Source organism: Tupaia chinensis, unplaced genomic scaffold (assembly GCF_000334495.1).
Source record: "Tupaia chinensis unplaced genomic scaffold, TupChi_1.0 Scaffold143894_1, whole genome shotgun sequence".
NCBI classification, from domain to species: domain Eukaryota; kingdom Metazoa; phylum Chordata; class Mammalia; order Scandentia; family Tupaiidae; genus Tupaia; species Tupaia belangeri.
In genome coordinates, this window is record NW_006203745.1 from 127,389 (window position 1) to 151,994 (window position 24,606).

General features: G+C 40.2%; 1 protein-coding gene across 1 annotated transcript in view; it reads right to left on the bottom strand.

The window, feature by feature from the left end:
* LOC102496250 (YTH domain-containing protein 1-like) overlaps window positions 1–24,606 on the bottom strand; it is a 122,977-nt gene that overhangs the window by 91,546 nt on the left and 6,825 nt on the right. Inside the window, 1 exon segment of the mRNA XM_014582876.1 lies at window positions 16,450–16,655. Within this exon segment, the coding sequence (XP_014438362.1) occupies window positions 16,450–16,655 (206 nt within the window).

A 24,606-nucleotide genomic window follows, 5' to 3' on the forward strand; every position in this document is an offset into this window, starting at 1 on the left:
TAAAGGAAAATAAACTGGTAAAGCCATTCCGGGGAGCAACCTGGAAGTGCCTGGTAAATTGCCTATACTTAAACTCTCTGTATGATGGAGCAATTACATTTCTAGTACTCTTGCACATGTCCCTAAGAATATTTTCCAATGCAATGTTTATGATAATAAGGATGGAAGAAGTCAAGATGTTCATCAAGAGAGAAATGGAAAATAAAATGAGAGAACATATAATACAGTAATATGCAGCACTCAGAAATACTGTTCTAGGGCTATCCCTGTGCCTAGTGGTTAGGATAGCTGGATCTCATATGGCAGTGCTATAGTTCAAGTCCCGGCCTAGGAGCTTGACAGGATGAAGAAATGGAAAAGGGATTGCAGCATGGTCATGCCTCACTGGAAGATGCTTTCTTCTTCTAGCTTTCCCTGTCTTTCTCTGTCAAGTGCATGCAGCCACTGGCAAATTCTTAAAAAAGTTCTTGAAGCCCAACTATGGTAGCACGCGCTGCTAAGAGATTGTTACCCAGAGGCTGAGGCCACATGGGAGGCCTGGGTTCAATTCCTGGCCCTACCTAAACAAGCCAGGCCATGTGGTGGCAAGGGCCTGTAGTCTTTGCTAACTGAGAGGTTGGGGCAGGAGAATTGTGACATGGCAACACTTCAAAAATTAATCCTTCTTGGGGCCAGCAGGTGGCATGGTGGTTAAGGCAACTGGATTCCCACATGGCTGACTGCAGTTCAAGTCCTGTACCTAGTGGCTTACTTTTTTTTTTCTCTCTCTCTGAAATAATATTAACACTTTAAAAATCAAATTAAATAAATAACTTTTAAAAATTACTCCATCTTACTATTTCACACTTCTCTTTTTATCTTTTTTTTAGAGAAATTTTTGCTATAGGAAGTGTATGCTCTCTGGAGAGACAGAGACAGAGAGACAGAAAGCGAGAAATCACCCCTCAGGGGATTGGCCACAATCCCTTCTCCTCCATTCTCCTCTTGGGATTTTGGACATACACGCACATGTACCTAGCATGAGTTTCAAGCTGCTGGGTCCGGGACTTGAACCACAGTCAGCCATGTGGGAGTTCAACGATGTAATCATTATGCTATCTTCTGGTCCTGACACACTTCTATTTTTTAAAAAAGAAATAATGTTACAGATTCATATAAACCTAGATGACTTAAAATACAACAAGTGGCAGGCAAGTTGGTGGTATGTTGGTTAAAGCAGCTGGATCTTACATAGCCAACTATGTGGTTCTAGTCCTGGACCAGGAAGGTTGAGAAATCTGCCAGGCAGGTGTGCGTATATGTCCAAAATCCTAAGAGGAGAACAGAGAAGAAATTACAGTCTGGCTGTACAGAGCAGCCAGATCTGAGCAACACAATAGCGACATTTAAAGACAAGTGGAGATACAATCCTTGTGCTGATGGTGCAAGGCTAGCAAAAGCTCTAACAAGGATATGATCTGTTTTTCTTTTACTTTGCATTGCAAGAAAGTGGAAATTAAAGGAAGTTGTGGTCATATCCCCATATCCCCCTTGCCCCCCAGCCCCGGCCTTGCAGGCAGAGGCACCTGATCATGGCGGGGAAGGGGGGGTGCTTTCTCACTTTCCCATTCTTTTCCCTCTCTATCTCTCTTCGGTGAGGGAGTACCGTGTGTGTGTGTGTGTGTGTGTGTGTGTGTGTTGCATAGCAAATTAAAAAAATAAAAATGGCAAGTGGGCCCAGCCATGGTAAAAGCAGTTAGGTTTCACTGCATGACATTATTTAACAGGTCTGTGTTTGGATACCAGGTCAACTTGAACACACCAGGAGAGCCTGTGGGTGCACCTGGGAATCTGGCTGAATAGGAGGCCTAGAAGAGGGACGTGACATGTTAAGACCCTGTAAAGGGTCTCTATCACTTTGTCTCTTTGTCTCTCTCTCATAAAAGAAATAAGTAAACATTAAACATATAGCAAGTGGGGGGAACAAAGGAACAGTATGAGATTTATAAAATAATTTCTTTTATAAGTTAAATACATATACCCAGAAGATGAAACTATATATGTGTGTGTGTATCCATACACACATATTTATATGGCACATGCACTTGCCAGGGAGACAGAGAAAGAGAAAGTGAGAAATTAACTCCCAGCGGGAATGACTATGCCACAATTCCTTCTCCATTCTCCCCTGGGGATTTTGGGCACGTGTCCCTGGTATGTTTTTCAAACCACGAGTCTGAGACTCCAATTGCCAGTCAGTTATGTGGGATCTAGTCACCTTTCCCCCCATGTAACCTGCTGGCCCCAATACTATGTATATTTTTAAGAACACATGTGTATCTTTATTTTTTTAAGAATTATTTATTGGGGCCACCAGGTGGCATGGTGGTTAAGGCTCTGGACTCCCACACAGCCAACCAGGTTCGAGTTCTGGACCTGGTGTCTTACTTTCTCACTTTCTCTCTCTATGTCAAGTATAGGTGCCCTATACCAAATTAGAACAGTCGTAATAATAATTATAAATAAATACTTCTAAAAAAGATTTATTTAATAAAATTATTATTATTGTTGTTTTCAATTCACCAGAGAAAGACAGAGAGGGAAAGTGAGAAAGCAAGCCACTAGGTCCAGGATTCAAACTGTGGGAAGCAAGCCATGTGGGAGTCCAGTGTCTTAACCACCACGCAATCTGCTGGCCCAAGAACACATGTACATCTTTTTTTTTTTTTTGAGAGATTTTTGCTATAGAGTGCATGCATTCACCAGAGGCAGAGAGAAACAGAAAGCAAGAAATCACCACCATCACCACCACCACCACCACCCCAGGGGTAAGGCCATGCCACAATCCCTTCTCCTCTCTTCTCCTTTCAGGACTTTAGGCACAGATGAACATGTACCTGGCATGAGTTTTAAGCCCCTGGGTCTGGGACATGAACTGTGGTCAACTACATTGGAGTGCAGTGATGTAACCATTATGCCATCTAGTGGTCCCTAAAACAGTACTTTCTTAACTGTGAGATGTGAATATCAAGAGGCAATTGTGCTTCCATGTAGAACATTTTATTATATTTGGTATGTTTTAATGTTACCATTCCTTGTATGGGACCAACAGATGTGGTGGATAAAGGTGCTAGACTCACAGAGCCGTGGTTCAAGTGCCGGACCTAGCAACTTGCTTTCTTATTCTCTTTCTCTCTCTGTTTCTTCTGGTCAAATTAAAAAACATAAGTAATAATAATAAACTTAAAATAGTTTCACTGGATATATAAAAATCCAATCTCATGTCTTTTAATAGACTAAGGTAATGGTGTATTAGATGAATACCTTGACATAAATCTGGGTAAAAATAACATATCTGAAAATACTATTAATATAACTTTATTAATATTTAAAGTTATTATAATAATAGCAGTATCTTCAATTTCTGAGATCTTTCTATTCATAAAATATCTTCAGATATAGCTTTTTAAAGGCAGGGATTATTGAGTTGACTTTTACCCCCTGAGCCCAGAAATTGTGAGACCTAGCTCAGTAAGTATCTGAAGAAAACATCTGTTTTTTTTTGTTGTTGTTTTTGCTCAGAGTATAAACTTCCTTCCTAGTATTTGGGAAATTCTCCACCACATGCATCTATTTTTTTTTTTTCCTAAGAGATTTTTGCTATAGGGCACATGTGCTCACCAGAGATACAGAAAGCGAGAAATCGCCCCCCTCCCCCCAAAGGGGGTGGGGGGCTGGCCATGCTCAATTCTGATGGAGACCAAGGTTATTGTCTGGACCTAACCTAGGGTGTCTGAATTGTTATGTGCTGAATGTTCCAAGTATTGTTACAACAACCTGATAAACTCAGCAAGGACTTTTGAGTCCCACGTTAAGGAAGCCAAATGTTTCTGTATAAAACAGAGCAATAAACTTAACTCGTAGCTGACCGGTATTGACTGGCAGTCCTCCCGTTTCTATCCTGTCTTCTTGTCTTTTCTTTAATCCTCGCCCCCCAACTCAGGAACTGTTCGCCGTTGGTGGGTCGGACAATTCTCCCCTTGTGAACTTGGGCACATATGCACACACACCCAGCATGAGTTTTAAGCCACTGGGTCTGGAACTTGAATCACAGTTGACTATGTGGCAGTCCAGCTATGTAACCATTGCGCCATCTACTGGTCCCAATTCTCCACCATATGCATCTTAATACAAGTCCCAAAGGCCATATACTCTAATTCCATCTGCTTGGTTCAGTCAGACATGAGCAAGGGCAGGCCTACATTTACCCTCCCCCCACCCCACCCCTGCCTCAAATCCCACCCTGATCAATCTGCATGAAAACAACAATTTCTGATAGAAGAGGGTAACCTGGGGACCAGCAGCTGGTATAATGGTTACATCACAGGACTCATATATGATCGACTATGGTTCAAGTCTAGACCTGGTGGATTAAAACTCATAAGGGGTATGTGTGCGTGTGGGCCCAAGATCCTGAGAGGAAAAGGAAGGAAAAGGGATTGTGGAATGGCCATCCCCCTGGGGGTGATTTCTCACTTTCTGTCTCTCTGGCGAGCCCATGTGTCCTACGGCAGAATGTCTCTCAGAAACATTTTTTAAAGAAAAAAGAAGAGGGTATGTGTCCCCTGTTAGTATTAAATCCCAACATCTGCCTACCTTGCCCTTTCCTCAGGGTCAAACTCTTGCTTGTCTCAAGGCCAAACATGCACACTAGGCTGGTGGCATGTCCTTAAGTTACCTGTGCTCACTTAGCATGCATTAGCATTGTGGTTTTGACACACCCTTTCCCCCCTTCAATGATGCATCGCAGGCATGTGCGCAAGTGTGCTGGTTATGTTAGTCCCTGGCTGTCAAGCAAAGACGGTCCGTGGGAAAAGGAGAGAAGTCACCCAGGAGAGGAACCAGAAGTAAAAAGACCAGAGTTATCATAAAAGAAACCCACCCAGATAACTCTGGGTTTAACTGGTTCGACTTCTGATAATGGCAGCAATATGGAAGCAACGACCTATTCCAGGGCAATAGCGGAAATAGAACTAGTGATGGCCCATGAGGTTCAATGCCAAAGGTAGTGGCCCTACAGGGGCAACATCCACTTTCTAGCAATGATAGGACCAGTCCTCTTAGGACCTTGGATCCATGTTTTCGTTGTGGTCCTGGCTGCTGTCTAATGCCCTTTGCACCGTCCCTTTTTCAGAACTTGTTTTTTTTAAGCCTTCTTGGCAATTCTCTTAGCTGTGTAAAATTCAGTACATATTTTCCTGCTTAAATTAGAATTGCCTCTTTTTACTTGCATTAATTGCATTACTAACCCTGACTGATGAAATGTAGAATTAAATTATGCATCTCTATAACCTTATACAGACTGGTTTTATGAATACTGTTCATACATCAGGAAACAAAACTTAGAGAAACTATTCAAAGTCTAAGATTAAGCATTTAGTCTTTAAAAGTTCTCCATTTTGGAATCAGCAGATGGTGTAATGGTTACGTCACTGGACTCCCACGTAGTCAACAGTGGTTCAAGTCCCAGACCTGGAGGCTTAGAACTCATGCCAGGTGCATGTGCATGCATGCCCAAGATCCTGAGAGAAGAATGGAGGAGAAAGGATTGTGGTGTGGCCATCCCCCCTTGCAGGGTGATTTCTCACTTTCTTTTTGTCTTTCTCTGTCTCTCTGGTGAGTGCATGCACCCTATAGCAAAAATCTCTCTCTAAAAAAAAAGTTCTCAACTTTAAAAAACAAGTTCCATTTATATTTTATATGTTCCAATATTTCCTCTCCCTCTCTTTAATCACAGTTTTCCTAGTCATAAAAAAAGAATTCATTCCTTTATATATATTTATCTTTTATACCAAGTATGCAGAGATCATTCCAAGTACAGTATACACTATGAATGTTGAAAGAATAAAGATTGTAGAGTGTTTATAATTCATCTCAACAAAAACTATTAATATCCTTAACTCTACTCAGGATATCAAGATGAGTAAGTTACAACCTTGACCCTCAAGGAGTGAGCAGTCTGCTCATAAGAAGGACTTAGACATGTAAAGACTGTTACAATTTGATGAAATAGTATGGTGATTACAAGCATGGATTCATAACTGAATTGCCTGGGTTCAAATACCAGTTATTGAATTTACTGGGCATGTGTCTCCATGGGAATGGTAATAGAACCTTCCTCACGGGGTTACTTAAAGTTTAAATGAGTTAATAATCTAAAGAACCTAGAACAATGTCCAGCACTTAATAACATTATATGTATTCATTACAATGATAATAAAAGTATCTATAAGGTACTCAGCAGGTAAAGAGAAGGAAGGCTAATTTAGCCTGCCAGGTAGACCAGATAGCAGAAAAGTTGAACTTTGCAGACAGGGGTGGGGGTAGGTGGGTGGGGAGATGGCTCTTAAATCACATTTGAGGGATTTTAGAAACTGTCAATCTTTAAAGGGTGTGGTGATGTGGTAGAGATGAATGCTTTAGTATGAATTCCTTTTTTCAGAGGGTGACTCCATCCCAAATAAATATGAGTATTTATGCTTCTGGGATTCTTTCTGTTCTTTATTTTTTTTCTCTTTTCTGGGATTCTTATTTGAATAGCAAGATGTGTCTAGAAGCAGCTATGTTAAATATATCAACTGTCCACAGAAAATAACCAACTCTAAAAATTAATAATTAATAATTAATGCGGTTTATTTCCAAGCAGAATTATGAGTGACCTAGACCCAGAGAGGAGGCATACACGCCTTTCACAGGGTGATTACAGACAGGGGTTCCTTTTATTTTATTTAAGATTGACAGACAAAATTAGTGAAGAGATTTCCACTGGTCTGGCCCAAAGAGGTAGAATATGTGAGTGTGTGGGGGGGGTGGGGGGGGGCTTGTAGGTTATAGGTGGGTTCCACAATTTCTAGGTTGGTGATTGGAAGGGAAGATCTGTGGCTTTGGGAGAGGATGGTAAAGGGAAGAGATTGGTAAAGAAATGCTTAATCTACATCTCAAGGAAAGGGAAGTTCTGTGTCTTGGGAAGAGGTTAGCAAAAGAATATACTGTAATCCGTTGAATATACATCTCAAAGATACTATACCAGGGACAGGATGCAGGAAGAATCCTGTTAAAAGGGGAAAAAAAAATGGTCCCTTAATGTTTGTGGGCGTGACTACACCTAGGCCCTCTGGAAAGGATTTTGGAAAACTAGGAAAAAGTAGTCAGACTTCTGTCCACACAGCCTAATGTTTACAATTTGATTCAGAAAGCTCCTTTCCTATTCCTCCCTCCCTCTCTCTCTTTTGTTGGATCACATAACAGTTATACTGTCAATATAGTGTTACATATGAGTTATAATATTATTATAATAGTTATAATGTTAATAGTTACATCGTTTAAACTCTTATTCAGAGGAACAAAGAAGCCTGGCTCCCAATTCAGAAATGGTCTCTCTGTGTCATTAGTGTTTCTAGTTGTAAAACTTGCTCACTTTAGTAATAAAAAGTAGTGCCTCCTACAATAAAATGAGAATTTTACAGTAACCTCTTAGAAATTAGTTCAGGACACTGCTTATATGATAGTAGAAAAGACATCTAAAACACACATTACACTTTTAGTTGATTATTTTAGCTGACAGAGTACAAAAGAGCAAGCCACATCTAAGCAGCTAAAAATGAAAGGATTTAACTATCTACTGGTAAATGACTGCCTCTTCCCTGGATAAATGATATTCTTTGCTTTCTGAAAGTGAGAAACTGCTAATTTCTGAGAAAGTTCAAATATTCAAACTGTAAGTGTGAATGAGTCTGTTGAGTATTTAGAAGACAAAAAACAAAAGGAGGAAGCCAAAGACCAGTTTTCAGCTTCTGCCTCAGGGCTTTGTAACCAAAGCATCACCTGGCTTCCTTGTGAGGTGACTACACCCTCTCTTCTCCAGGCAGTTTGAGATTCCCGTAATGTATGAAAGCCTTTGTCTGACAAAGTTTCATTGTGAGGGAGTTTGTAGATAGGGATCTGGGGACTAAAACTCCCAAATTACATCCACCCACCCAGGTACTATAATTACTATCTATCTTGAGACTTTTTAAAAAAACAACTATACACATCAACAGTTACGACTGCTTCTTTGAGTAGTGAAATTGGTAGGCAAACTCCTAGAGAAATTTTGCAGGTGACATCATCATTATTATTATTATTATTATTATTATTATTATTATTATTATCATTATTATTATTATTATTATTATTATTATTATTATTATTATTATTATTATTATTATTATTATTATTATTATTATTATTATTATTATTATTATTATTATCATTATTTGCTATAGGGCCATGTGCTCGCCAGAAAGACAGAGAGAGAGACAGAGAAACAGAAGGGAGAAATCACCCCCCAGGGGGGAAGGCCACACCACAATCCCTTCTCCTCCATTCTCCTCTTGGGAACTTGGGCACGCAGGCACATGCACCCAGCTTGAATTTAAGTCACTGGGTCCGGGACTAGAACCATGGTCATTTACCTGGGAGTTCAGTGACATAGCCATTATGCTAACTGCTGGTCCAGCAGGTGACCAATTATTAATGTGCACATTTTAAAAATGTTTGAATGTTGTCAAGATGGGACCAAGGGGCCAAGTTTGAGTACTCCACCAACATGGTATTGCTGACTCAGCACTTCAAAACAACATGAACAGACTTGTGAGAGTTGTTCCTTTAGTTGTGCACTGTCTATGTTGGGCGTTTTCCCTCATAAGTAACATAATGTAATTTAGGACACTGGGGTCAGCCAGGTAGTGTGGTAGTTAAAGAGGCTAGATCTCACATGGGGGACTACGTAGTTCAAGTACCGGACCTGGTGGCTTAAAAAACATGCCAGGCGTGGGGGGAACCAGCAGTTAGTGTAATGGCTATGTCGCTGGACTCCCATGTAGTCGACCACGGTTCGCGTCTCGGACCCGGTGACTTAGAACTCACACCGGGCGCGTGTGCGTGCGTGCCCAAGATCCCAAGAGGAGAATGGAGGAGAAGGGATTGCAGCGTGACCATCCCCCCTGGGGGGTGATTTCTCGCTTTCTGTCTCTCTGTCTCTCTCTGTCTGTCTGGCGAGCTCACGCGCCCTATAGCAAAAACCTCTCAAAAAAAAAAAAAGAAAAAATGCCAGGCGCATGTGTGTGCATTGCCCAAAATCCCAAGAGGAGAATGTTGAGAAGGAATTGTGTAGCCATATCTTTGGCTTGATCTCACATTCTCTTTCTCTTTGCTTCTGGAGAAAACCAAAAAAAAAAAAAAAAAAAAAGGAGAGAGAGAGAATGAATGTTGACTTTAGTAATGAATAGACTTTTTGGTTCAGGAGGTGCAATTATTTGCACATTCTGCTCGTGTACAGACTACAATTTTCCTTAAGTTATTCCTGAGTCTTTTTGCTTAATTTCCTAACTCAAATTAATGTTGAATGATCAAACAGTTCATTCAGTACTTTATGCTGTGACTAAACTTCTCTTGCTCTCTCTACTGCAAACCCTTTTAGCTGTCTATCTTTCTGGATAGGTGGATGGTAGGACTTGGTGCAAAGGCTCACTTTAGTGGGAATGCTGCTTGGTGACTTTGCCTACGTCAGAACCAAAGCTGGGTCCAGAATGTCCATTTTTATTGCAGCCATAACATTTTTTCATTTGTTGGTTTATTATATCTTATAGTGTACTTTTAATTGTGCTTATATCTTAAATTCCATCACCCATGCTCTAAAAATGAATAATTTAATCACCAAGTTCTTTTTAGAAATAATAACTCATTGCTTATATAGTTACTGAAAAATTTAGAAAAAATTAAAATAAAAAGAATAAAATCCTTTGTACATGAGATCATCTTTTTTTAAGGAAAAGGAAATTTTGTATTTGTTCTTAACCTAAAAATGGTAAATATTCAGTGAGGAAACTTCATACAGTATTGATAATCAAAAAGAAGTAAATAAAAATAATCTATAAGATAGGTACAGACATTATTACATTATGGACTTTTTCATCTCTGTGTACATGCATAAGTTTATGTGTGTGTTTAGCTGGGTGGTTTAATTTCAGGTTTGAACTAGTATAAACTCATCAACAGTTTCTGTTTACCATCTATATCTGTATCGCTGAGTATTATGATTCTTCTTTTAAAAAGTTTATTTATTTATTTATTTATTTTCATGAGAGTGAGAGATAAAGACAGAGAAACAGGTACTCTTAGTAGTCTCATGACACTATTCGACTGGCGGCCTGGACAGCTTGCACGTGGGGGTTGGACATCACACCACAGTCGGCTGATGCAACCCAGATCTGGTCTGTCATCAGACTCAGAACTGTGCTGTACTTGGATTTAACCTGGATGTAGCACATGGCGCTCTACTCTGCACCCGTCACCAGACCTTACCTGGCACAGCAGTCTGCTCTCCCTCTAAACCTTTACCATACATGGACTGTTTCTACCTCTAAGACACTCCCACTCCCTATACCCTTATAAAAATCGCTTAACCCCACCCTAGCTGCCTTAGCGCGCTTCTCTGGTCCCCTCTCTTTCTCTGTTGGATCAGCGAACCTCGCCCAGAAGCACTCCCAATAAAGGCTCTACATTTCTATTTTCTCACATGGTCGGCCCATTCCTTACAGACACAATCTCCCACGGCCCTCCCAGCTAGCCAGCATCCTGTGCACATACCTGGTCTATATAAGTCAACCAGAAAACCTGATGTACCATCCTGCAAAGGGACCCAACTTCACTTTAGAGGTATATTCCCACTGCATTGAGACAGCACTATATTTCTTTTCTTTTCTTTTGTTTTTTAAATTTGTCAGAGAGGATGAGTGCTCATTGGAGAGAGACAGAGGGAAAGTGAGAAAGCATGCACATGAGCTTAGCATGCTTTTCTTTTCTTTTTCTTCTTTTTCTGGAGATGTTTTTGTTACAGGGTGCATGTGCTCACTGAACAGACAGAGAGAGAGACAGAAAGTGAAAAAATCACCTTCCCCCAGGGGAGTTGGCCATGCCACACTCCCATCTCCTCGGGATTCTGGGTGCACACATACATATGTGCATGCCTGGTATGAGTTTCAGGCCACCGGGTCTGGGATTCAAACCATGGTTGACCACATGGGAGTCTAGCACCTTGGCATATTTTTAAGCTGCTGTGTCTGGGACTCAAGCCATGTAGTTGGCCATGTAGGATCTAGAAATCTCCTCTCATCATGCTTCTTTTTAATATTTGGTAATGATTGGTTAGCAATGATATATTCTAGTTTAACTGGCATTTTTCTATTACAAATGACAGGATAAATAGATGATAGCCGAGATATAGTTGAAAAGAAAAAGAGTAGTGGAATAAGGAACTTGTAGTGCTGGGAATTTAAAATGTAATTATGTAATAATTAAACCAGTATGTCTCTCTCTCTTTTAAGGTTTTTGCCATAGGGTATGTGTACTCACCGGAGAGAGACAGAGAGATGGAAAGTGAGAAATCACCCCCCAGGGGAAATGGCCACACTGCAATCCACTCTCCTTCATTCTCTTCTTGGGACTTCTGGCATGCACACTCATGTGCCAAGTATGATTTTCAGGTGTGGGACTCGAACCAATGGTTGGCCATACGAGAGTCTAGCACCTTAACCACCATGCCACCTGGTGGCCCCAGTATATTCAATTTGAAAAAATATTTAACTTCATTTATTATTATTATTATTTTAATTTGATCAGAGAGAGGGAAAGTGAGAAAGTAAGCTGCCAGGTCTGGAACTTGAACCACAATCAGCCACATGGGAGTACAACACCTTAACTGCCATGCTACCTGCTTGCCCTAGTATGTACAATTTTTTTTTTCTTTTTCTAGAGAGGTTTATGCTATAGGGAGTGTGTACTCACCAGAAAGACAGAGAGAGACAGAAAAATAGAAAGCGAGAAATTGCCCCCTAGGGAAATGGCCATGCCGCAATGCCTTCTCCTCCATTCTCCTCTGGGGACCCTGGGCATGCACGCACACGCGCCCAGCATGAGTTTAAGGTACCGGGTCCAGGACTTGACCTTAGGTCGACTACATGGGAGTCCAGCAACATAGCCATTATGCCAACCACTGGTCCTAGTATGTACAATTTTAAGGGGAAAAAAAGGTCAACTCTGTTTAATATAAAGGAACAACTGAAATGATGTGAAAATCTTTTTTCTCAACGGCTATATTAGTTTGTTAATTGGGGATTTGATGATTTTTCAGGTATGAATGATATTAAAATAATAATTTAGGCTTAGCTAAGGTGGTATAACCAGTGGCATGCGGCTACCAGATGGGAGGCCCAGAGTCAGTTCCTAGGCCAACTTAGACAGGCCAGGATTGGAAAGATGCTCTTGCAATCTGAGCTAAATGGGAGGCCGAGATAGAGGATGACGATGGCAAGATCCTGTCAAAAATACCTCTCTCTTGCATAAAATAAATAACAATAATTTAAAAGAGACAAAGGCCAAAGTAAAAATTCAAGACTAAATGATCTCATAATGCTAACCCCTAACGTATGTTGAATGAAATAATCTTTTCAACATGCTGCAGTTGAGGTAGTTATAAACTCTGGCGTCATCCCACATCTTGGCTACAGAGGCTCTGGTGCTGAGTAGTGCACACTAATGGGCTTTGTTTACATGGGTGAGGCACTTTCTTCATGCTCCACCCCTGCCTTCCTGCAACGTGCATCTGAGGGTAGGATGCTGTATTCTTTCCTGACCCGACCATCTTTCTCCTTTTGAGTTGCGATAGGGCTGGGCCATTATGGTTTCTGTCATCAGATTTGAATTAGCAGGAACTTCTGCCCAAATTTAGGATATCAGAAGAATCATCTAGATAAAAAGCATTTGATTTTGACATTGCGTAGAAAACAAGGGAGAGATTGGAGAGCAGTAATCCTAGAATTGAAATCCTCAAAACTACCCCTTACGGATTTTCTCTCAATCTTCTATTAAGCAGTCAAAACATATATAAACATATATGTGGCTTCACATATATGTGGCTTCCAGGATGAGGACCTTGGTATCAGAGATGACAAACTAAAGACTAGCTATGAGGGGAACCAGCAGTTAGCGTAATGGCTATGTCGCTGGACTCCCACGTAGTCAACCGCGGTACACGTCCCGGACCCGGTGGCTTAAAACTCACGCCGGGCGCGTGTGCGTGCGTGCCCAAGATCCCGAGAGGAGAATGGAGGAGAAGGGATTGCGGCGTGACCATCCCCCCTGGGGGGTGATTTCTCGCTTTCTGTCTCTATGTCTCTCTCTGTCTGTCTGGCGAGCGCACGCACCCTACAGTGAAAATCTCTCTCAAAAAAAAAAAAAAAAAAAAAAAAAAAGACTAGCTATGAGCTCCAAGATTTAAGGGGCTCGTCTACTAAACTTTTCCTCCTTAATGGCGTTGGTAGAAGTAGGGGAAATGTATGGATAATATCCCCTCTAGGTGAGCATTTAGAAATGTATTGAAGACGCACAGGGATGAAAAAACACATCTAAGAAAAGCAAAAGAGGGGCCTGGCAGGTGATGTAGCAGTTAAAGGTGCTGGACTCCCACATGGCTAACCACGGTTCAAGTCCCAGACCCGGTGGCTTGCTTTCTCACTTTCTCTCTCTCTCTCCCTCTCACTTGTCCCTCTCTGGTCAAATTAAAATAAAATGAAATAAGTAAATAAAGTTAAAGTAAAAAATAATTCTTTAAAAATGTTATTAAAAAAAGCAAACGTGAAAAATATCAACTTGTTTATTCTACTCAACAAATTCTTTTTTTGTTTGTTTTTGTTTGCCTCAAATTCTTAAATAATATTTGATTTCTTTTTTTTTTTTTTTTTTGGAGAGATTTTCACTGTAGGGCGCGTGTGCTCGCCAGACAGACAGAGAGAGACATAGAGACAGAAAGCGAGAAATCACCCCCCAGGGGGGATGGTCACGCCGCAATCCCTTCTCCTCCATTCTCCTCTCGGGATCTTGGGCACGCACGCACACGCGCCCGGCGTGAGTTTTAAGCCACCGGGTCCAGGACACGAACCACGGTCGACTACGTGGGAATCCAGCGACATAGCCATTACGCTAACTGCTGGTTCCCCAATAATATTTGATTTCTGAACTCTCCCAAAGTAGTCCAATTAGGCAGATTTCATTGTTGAAAACTAAGGATAGCTTAAATGGAGAATGATGCATTATTTGTCATATTCAAAAGGAATAAGTCAGGCATTTGCTTTTTCTTAGATGAAGGTTATCAATATAGAAACGTTTGTCATTCTGGTGTGTAAAATTTATAAAAACTCAAACTTTCAAGTGTTAGTTCATGAAGAAAGACATCTGTTTATTTTTTCTTTGCATTTTCCATTATGCTCTATAAAATAAAGTTTTACACACACGCAATTTTTCAATAGAGAAAATATAAATACTTATTGAATTGAGGGGTCAAATCAAGGTAAAATTTTTACTTGATTTTTCAAAAAAAAATTTATTTATTTAATTCCATTTGTTACTATTTTTTATTTGAACAGAGAGAGACAGGGGAAAGTGAGGAAGCACGCGGCGAGAGAGAGAGAGAAAGTGAGAAAGCAAGCCACAGATCCAGGACTTGAACCGTGGTCAGCCATGTGGGAGTGTCCAGCGCCTTAGCCACCATGCCACCTGCTGGTCCCAAATTTTTACTTGATTTTAAGAAAGGAGGCCAAAAAGAAATATATTTCAGATCTTACTGATTACGTTTTTTCTATCTTTGTCCATTGATCATATTCTAGTTGAAGTATACACATTTATTTCCCTCAGTACAGTGTTAAAGATAGTTATAGAAAGATTCCTCTTCAAATGTTTCCAGGAAGGGTGTACACAGGCTTTATGAAAAGTAAACATTCCCTTAGTTGGCGCTACAGCAGCAGTTAAGCACTATGCTGAGGGAGTGGGATCCACATGGCCGACTGCATTTTGAATTCTGGCCATGGTGGCTTGAAAAATATGCCAGGTGTGTGTGCATCCATGCCCCAAATCCTGATGAGGTGGACAGATGAAAGACAGAATTGCTGCATGACCAGCCCCCAATGGGAGAAGCTTTCTTTCTTTCCTTTCTCTTTCTCTTTCTCTTTCTCTTTCTCAGGGGCCTTCTAGGAACAATACAAGCATTTTAAAACATTATTAAAAGTAGATATTCCCCTGCACCTTGTAACATATGTCCTTTTGCAATGTGAAAGGAAAGCTTTAAGATCATTAGACTGACCTAAGAAAAATGATTTATCCTTTCAGCAAATATTTCTGGTGCAGAATTTATTTTAACATACTTCTCTGGCTGCAAGTCTCAGTTGTGTGATATAAATGAAATTATTTTCCAATCACGTTTTAGGAGAAATAGCAAGATGTGTGTACCGACAGTACTCTTCGTAAGGCACAATCCCAAGTTGCATATGTGACACATCGCACAATTTTTCTGTGAAGGCTTATGCCGTAAGTCAGGATTTTCATCAAAGTTGTTTTCTACATATCATTCAGCATTTGTCATGCCTAATGAGAGCTTGTACATACACGAGTGGATGTGTCAGGACCTTTTGGCAATTATTCCATTAGAAACATTGCTATACAGCTTTTCACAAAGAGGGCAAGGCGTACATTATTAATGCATGTGCCTTTCCACGGGCAATAAAAGAGATATCTTAAAATTATTTTAAGATTCAGGTAAGGGTACAATTTAGAAAAGAAATGGACAGAGGATAGAATTTGAGAGCCTTTATTTATTTATCTATTTTTAATTTGCCAGGAGGCATATGCAGTCACTGAGGAGAGAGACGGGAAGAAAGAGAAAGTGAGAAAATACCCCTTGTGTGGAACAGTCACACTGCGATCTCTTCTCCTCTCATGTCTTCCTCCTTTCAGGATTTTGGTCATTCTAGCACACACAGGCCTGGCATTTTTTTTTTTTTTTTTTTTGAGAGGTTTTTGCTATAGGGCGCGTGCGCTCGCCAGGCAGACAGAGAGAGACAGAGAGATAGAAAGCGAGAAATCACCCCCCAGGGGGGATGGCCATGCCGCAATCCCTTCTCCTCCATTCTCCTCTCGGGATCTTGGGCACGCACGCACACGTGCCCGGCGTGAGTTTTAAGCCACCGGGTCTGGGACGCGAACCGCAGTCGACCACGTGGGAGTCCAGCGACATAGCCATTACACTAACTGCTGGTCCCAGGCCTGGCATGTTTTTCAAGCGCTGGTTTGCAACTTAAACTGGACAGTTGGCCATGTGATATCCACCATGCTACCGGCCAGCCCAAGAGAAAGAAAGACAAGGAGGGAGAGAGAGAGTGTGCGTGTGAGAAAGAGACTGACTTAAAATTATAAAGGTTTGGGTTGCTTATTTCTTTTTTCTTTGGAAAGAATTACTAACTACTTGCCTGGCTTCTAGCTATGCCTGACTGGAGAGGAGGAAAGGACATCTTGCCATCTATTTTAAAAATTCCCAATTACCCTGCTCCCTTTTCAGTAGCCTGAACATATCCTGGATGCTTGTCTGGCTCGCCCATGTCTTGGCTGGCCTTGGCCTCATTTATCCTTACCTGTTGTAATTTCCTCATGTGCCTGTGCCCTGAGGCAGCAAACCACCCTGCCCCCACCAAGGTCAGCAGTCTATGGTTTGCCAAAGTGGGTGGCCCTTCTAGGGCCACAAGCCAAGCCTGTGTAAGGGCACAAAGAGCCTATGGTGATAACTAATACCCTAAAGATATCCTGTTTCTTCTTTCTTCAGTGTTTCCACCACTCTTTTTTTTTTTTTTTTTAAAGAGATTTTTGCTGTAGAACATGTGTGCTTGCAGGAGAGACAGAGAAAAATTTGAGATGTAAAAGAAAAACAGAAAAGGCAAGTATGTATCAATTAGTTTTTTTTTTTTTTTTTTTTTTTTTATTTTTTTTTTTTTTTTTTTAGTTAGTTAGTTAAAAAACCCTCCAGATTCTGAAGAAATTTAGAAAAGAATCATTTAAAGATATCATTGGGTTGTTTTCTCCTCCTCTCTCTCCTCTAGGTATGCAGAATGTCTGAAGAAGAACATACGTTATTCTCTCTCAGCAGAGAGGTGGATGAATATACACACATGCTTGTATTTAAACTTTTTAGGATATGTACATCAGTTAGATCGTGCTAAGACACAAAACCATAGTGTTAGGCTCCTGAATTCACGAATACTTCTCCGGGAGGGACCAGCAGATGGCTAATGGTTACGTTGCTTGAACTGCCATGTAGTCAACCACAGTTTGAGTTCTGGACCCAGTGCTTAAAACTCATGTAGGGTCGGAAACCAGCAGTTAGTGTAATGGCTGGGTTGCTGGACTCCCACATAGTCGACCACGGTTCGTGTCCTGGACCCGGTGGCTTAAAACTCACGCCGGTGCCCAAGATCCCGAGAGGAGAATGGAGGAGAAGGGATTGCGACGTGACCATCCCCCCTGGGGGGTGATTTCTCGCTTTCTGTCTCTATGTCTCTCTCTGTCTGTCTGGCAAGCGCACGCGCCCTACAGTGAAAATCTCTCCCCCCAAAAACAAAACAAAACAAAACAAAACTCATGTAGGGTCCATGCGCCTGTGTGCCCAAAATCCTGAGAGGAGAATGGAGGAGAAGGGACTGCGGTGTGATCATCCCCACCAGGGGGCAATTTCTCACTTTTCCTCTCCCTGTCTCTCTAGCTAGCTAGTGCACCCTAAGGCAAAAACCTCTATGTGGTTTGCACTACTTTGCATCTCTGAACAGATCCTTGCGTAATGCTGGGTCTGCCCTTATATCCCTCTAGTAGGAGCTGATGCTGGACTTGTATTTTAGCTGTCCCAGTGGTAAACAAATCCTGGTTGTCACTCACTCATTCATTCATCAAAAGTCACTTCTACCCTTATCATATGTTAAACATTTGCTAGTACTGGAGATAAAATGAGAGAAACAATGGAGGAACATAGGAACGCTCAGACATTGTGTGTGGGAGTGTAAATTGGTAAACTATGTTGGGAAGCAAAGTAGTAATATTTTATAAAGTGGAATATTTACAAACAAGTTCTATTATTTAGCTGCTTCATGTCTTAGTACATAGGTATGACAACTTTTTCTTCACTTTTTTTTCCCCTCTTTTTCATCTACAACATACCATATATAGCATATGAAAATTTATAATCAATGGACATTACTTATAGATATGTTTCATAAGTATCAAGCAATTTAAAAATTAGTCATATAAGTAGAAAGGTTTTTTCAAAATAATCCAACATATGAAAGCCTTAGTACCTTTCTCTTATTCTTGTCTCATGCTCTTTGTATTCTCCATGCCATTGACCAGCTTAAGGTCAGAAATGACTCTCTAACCAAATGAAAGTACCACACCTCTGTGGATAAGGATGCTGAACAGGAGCTCATTTTTTGTGTTTACACAGTTCTTTCCTAACAGAAGATACCCATCCTGATTACACCACAGTCATCTTAAAAGTGATTCTCATACCAATAAGATGATACAGTAACCTTGCTTCAAGGCAAAACAAAATGGAAGAAAGAACAGTTCAGCCAGAAGGGTGACCTGCCAGCCATAAAACAAAAATGGGCAGAGTGCCAAAGTCTAACACCAGAAATAAGAAACAAACATCATGCTGGGGAAAAGGTGAGGGGTCAGGTCACCTCCAGAATCCTTCATTGTGAAGGAAGATATATCAGGTATATTGGAACCACGTAACTAATATCTATGGCTCTGCTTTCATGCTCACTAAGGTATAGTCTGATACTTTGATTTTCCCAGTAGATTTGTTGATGAGGAAAGAACGTGCTAGTCAACCTGAAAAATATGATCCACTTCATCAGACCGACACTATTTCTCACTGTAAGTTAGCAAACAAGTTTTCTTGTTATATACTTTAGTTATACAATACATTATGTAACTACAGGGTATAAATACATTGGAATGGCTCTACATATTTTACACATTCAATATTTGACAATTTGATTTTAATTTTTTTCTTTACTCATGCCTGCACATGAGCTATAGAGACAGAGAAAGAAAATGAGCATACTCCACAGGATCTGGTCACACTGTAATCCCCTTCCTCCAGTCCATCAGCCTGCAGGATCCTGGCCACTTACATGTGTGCCTGAAATTTCACACTGAATGTGCTAGGGATTCGAACCACAGTTGCATGTGGGATCCATTTCTCTTGAACAGTGCATTATCACTGTGCATGCAGCAAGCCCAATAATTTGATTTTAAATAGCAATGCATCGATGGCAATATATGTAAATTAACATATCACCTTGTGCAATCCACCTCCTTTTATCTTTTCTTTATTCATGGATTGGAAACATACACTTTTACTTTCATTTTCAAATTATTTTTAAAGGTTAGGTATGCATAAATTAATCTTTCTCTGCCTTCAGAACTTACACGGCTATTAAGAGGGAGGAATACTTATTGACAGCCTACTATTGCTTGTTCCCTTAAGTACATTATGTCATTTGTTTTGAACAATAACCTTGGTGGGAGGGGCTGGGAGGTATTCTCCCTACCCTATAAAAATAGGTTTAGGCTCATTGAGTAAAATTTGCCATGGGTCACACAGCTGGTAGATCGCAGGGCTACGATTCAAATCTGAGGCTAGATGACTGTTTTACTTCTTCTCATTTATTAGTGGCTCACTGTAGCCTTAAACTCTAAAAGAACATATAATCTTGTGCTCTATTAAAATTTTTAATCTGCCGTATCCACAGTTTAAGTGGCATTTGAATGAGCCAGATTGGGAGAGGCCATGACTCAAGTCTGGCAGACATACAAGGTTATTAGAGAAGGATGAGTTGCTGAGATGGGAATCGATCCTGGACCGTGAGGTTTCAAGTAAATCTAAAATATAGGAGATTTCATTCTTTGTAGGGTGGTAGGGATGCAAGGGGAATGGATAACATATGTATATATACACAGACACACACACACAGACACACACACACATATTAATCACAGGGATAAACAAAGAGCAGCTTCCTTAGACTCTCTTCAGTGGCAGAAGAAACAATGAATATATTCATACATAGCAGGCAATTGGCAGGAGGCCCAGGAATAGGATCTGGTGTATCATGTATCTGAAGTAGGGCTAAAATGTAATTCAATATTTAATATTAAACTAAACTCACAGAAAACTTGAAAACCAGACCAACAGATTCTCAGTGTTATCTCTGAAAATGCCTTTGCTTACTTAAGGATTTGGCTAGATATAGAATTCCAGGTTTAAGCTTCTTTTCACTCACAAGAAATCAAGTGAGATTAAAATGAAAAAAAAATGTTTTTCCTCCAAGGGTGCATACTCTTACCAGAGAGAGAGAGAGAGAGAGAGAGGTAAAAAAGCATGCCTCATGGGGCATGGTCACACCATAAAACTCATGCTGGGCACGTGTGCATGCGTGCCCAAGATCCCGAGAGGAGAATGGAGAGACAAGAGAATGAAGAACAGATTGCGGCATGGCCATTGCTTTAGGGGGTGATTTCTTACTTTCTGTATCTTTGGCAAACACTCATGCTCTACAGTAAAAGCCTCTCTTTAAAATCAAAACAAAAAAAATAACTCCTTACTCAAGTATCTCTGTCATAATTTCAACTAAATGAGTACTAATAAATATAGAAATTTAAAATTTTAAGTGTCAAAATCTATATATGGAAGCAGATATGGAAGAGTTATGAGGAAAGTGAGGATAATTTAATCCCTGAATAGGAAGGTGGATGTCCTTGACATGCAGTGAAGCAGCAGCTATAAACTATCATACCTAGTTTATATTTTTTTAAGAATTTTTTATTTACTTAAACTCTTTGTTATTATTATTATTTTTAATTTGACCAGAGAGAGAGAGGAAGAAAGGGAAAGGGAGAAAGCAAGCTGCCAGGTCCGGGACTCAAACCATGGTTGGTTTTGTGGGAATCCAGTGCCTTTAGCCATCACACCACCTGTCAGCCCCTACCCCTAGTCTTTTACTTCTCAGACTTTTGATACATTCCCCTAAAGTTAAAGCTCCATTAATCAGGGACGTTGACTATGTTTATAAAGTATCCTCCAGCACCTCTTAGAGTGTGAGATATGGAGGGGCTATAAAGAAATATTTGTTGAGTAAATAATTCTTCATACTGAGGCCAAAGAGCTTGTGGCCATAATACCAGAATACTGGAGGCATTTAAGAGTGTTGGATACTTCTTTAGGTCTTTGGGCATCTAATTCAAGGGGTATTAATGTCTGTCTTTAGGAATATAATATAAAAGAGACACTAATTTTTATCTAATGTGGACATGGACCCATGCCTTAAACTCTAAAAGAACATATAATCTTGTGCTCTATTAAAATTTTTAATCTGCCGTATCCACAGTTTAAGTGGCATTTGAACGAGCCAGATTGGGAGAGGCCATGACTCAAGTCTGGCAGACATACAAGGTTATTAGAGAAGGATGAGTTGCTGAGATGGGAATCGATCCTGGACCGTGAGGTTTCAAGTAAATCTAAAATATAGGAGATTTCATTCTTTGTAGGGTGGTAGGGATGCAAGGGGAATGGATAACATATGTATATATACACAGACACACACACACAGACACACACACACATATTAATCACAGGGATAAACAAAGAGCAGCTTCCTTAGACTCTCTTCAGTGGCAGAAGAAACAATGAATATATTCATACATAGCAGGCAATTGGCAGGAGGCCCAGGAATAGGATCTGGTGTATCATGTATCTGAAGTAGGGCTAAAATGTAATTCAATATTTAATATTAAACTAAACTCACAGAAAACTTGAAAACCAGACCAACAGATTCTCAGTGTTATCTCTGAAAATGCCTTTGCTTACTTAAGGATTTGGCTAGATATAGAATTCCAGGTTTAAGCTTCTTTTCACTCACAAGAAATCAAGTGAGATTAAAATGAAAAAAAAATGTTTTTCCTCCAAGGGTGCATACTCTTACCAGAGAGAGAGAGAGAGAGAGAGAGGTAAAAAAGCGTGCCTCATGGGGCATGGTCACACCATAAAACTCATGCTGGGCACGTGTGCATGCGTGCCCAAGATCCCGAGAGGAGAATGGAGAGACAAGAGAATGAAGAACAGATTGCGGCATGGCCATTGCTTTAGGGGGTGATTTCTTACTTTCTGTATCTTTGGCAAACACTCATGCTCTACAGTAAAAGCCTCTCTTTAAAATCAAAACAAAAAAAATAACTCCTTACTCAAGTATCTCTGTCATAATTTCAACTAAATGAGTACTAATAAATATAGAAATTTAAAATTTTAAGTGTCAAAATCTATATATGGAAGCAGATATGGAAGAGTTATGAGGAAAGTGAGGATAATTTAATCCCTGAATAGGAAGGTGGATGTCCTTGACATGCAGTGAAGCAGCAGCTATAAACTATCATACCTAGTTTATATTTTTTTAAGAATTTTTTATTTACTTAAACTCTTTGTTATTATTATTATTTTTAATTTGACCAGAGAGAGAGAGGAAGAAAGGGAAAGGGAGAAAGCAAGCTGCCAGGTCCGGGACTCAAACCATGGTTGGTTTTGTGGGAATCCAGTGCCTTTAGCCATCACACCACCTGTCAGCCCCTACCCCTAGTCTTTTACTTCTCAGACTTTTGATACATTCCCCTAAAGTTAAAGCTCCATTAATCAGGGACGTTGACTATGTTTATAAAGTATCCTCCAGCACCTCTTAGAGTGTGAGATATGGAGGGGCTATAAAGAAATATTTGTTGAGTAAATAATTCTTCATACTGAGGCCAAAGAGCTTGTGGCCATAATACCAGAATACTGGAGGCATTTAAGAGTGTTGGATACTTCTTTAGGTCTTTGGGCATCTAATTCAAGGGGTATTAATGTCTGTCTTTAGGAATATAATATAAAAGAGACACTAATTTTTATCTAATGTGGACATGGACCCATAGGACAAGCACATAGTTTCATTAATTGAAGCTCTTTTATTACTATAGCCGGATTTGAAACCCTGGAAGTTCAGGAAGTAACTTAGCTAGATTAGTTCTGTGCCATAGTTTGTATTTACTGTACTAATCTGGAAAGACCAGGATCCTTATTATTGGATTGGAAAAATCTAGAAGAAGCCAGAAAAACCGGGGAAACCTTTTTAAGCATCTCTGAAGACTCCTGCCTAGCTGGACAATCCCCACCCTCTATACTTTAGCTATTGCTTCTCATCCAGGTCTATGCAAGGGCAATTAAGCAGTTACTAGGAAAGGCAGAACTCCCAGGTATGATGTAGAGTTGGCCTAGTCTGTTCCTTTCTTCAGCAAATCAAAGGCTTAAATGGGCATGACTCCACAGGATTTCTGATTTTGTAATTAGCAAATAGAGTCTCTTGACTTAAAATTGACTTGAAGCCAGCAAAGATTTTACATTAATTAAAGTTGGGGACAAAGAGATTGCTCAATTTATAATGCATCCTTGGACATAGTACCTCACCTATAAAAAATGATTTGGAGTTGCAATGGCAATACAATTATTTAGGGAGACTCTCTCCAATACCCTCTTCAAGGCAGCCCTGAATGTTTCAAGACAAGGTACATATTTTCAGGGAGAAGAAATCAAGGTGCAGATAGAAGAGCTTATCAAGAATATTTCTGCTACTTCCAAGAAAGCAAGCCAACAATTTATTTCTCTAATCTTTTTTAGTTTTTACTGTAGGGAGTGTGTGCTTGCCTGAGAGAGACAAAGAGAGAGAGGGCAAGTGAAAAATCATCCCATAGGGAGAATGGCCATGATGCAGTCTCTTCTCCATTCTCCTCTTGGGACTTTGGGCACACATGCACATACTCCCAGTGTGATTTTTTTTCCCCAGTGTGATTTTTCAAGCCTCTAGGTTTGAGCCTCAAACCATGCAGTTGGGCATGTGAGATCCAGCACTTTAACTCCTATGCCACCTGCTGTCCCCTCAATAACATTTTATATTCTAGGAAGGGATCATCTATCTTCTCTCTATATGAGATATCCTATAATAGTTATTCTGCCTTTGGTGTGCCTTTATTCGTCCTGAATCCATTCTCCACGCTCCATCCTTCTCTACCCTAATCTTTGTCCTGGAATGCTAATCTGCACGGACATCAGTGGACTCTTATGCCTTCCAGCTTTCAGTTGGATTCAGCCATTGGGAAGACACAACAGTATACCAGAGAGAGGTGAGAGGGTAAGACGAGAATGCTTATCTCTGGACACTCTCCTTGCAAGACTGTTTCATGTATCCCTCAACTAAAGAATCCCTGACTATCTCAAGCCAAATGACTCTATGTGATTCTCCCTCCTTGGGTAACTTCTGGCCAAGGGCCAATAACTGAGCTACTACAAACCCCTGAGTTCTTGAATTTTGCTTTTAATTTCCCCAACGTATAGTACCTTAGTAAATAGTATCTTCATAATCAACCCTTTCTTGAACATTTCCTTTTTTTTGCACCATCTATTTTTTCTTTTTAAAAATGAATTATTTATAGTAATTCACTGTATATCAATACAGTATACAAAATGAGATTTTTCCATCCAGTGTATATTGTATATTGCTCAATCAAGGATATTATCATACATGTTATCATTAACAAATTTTTTTTTTTTTTTTGGAGAGGTTTTTGCTA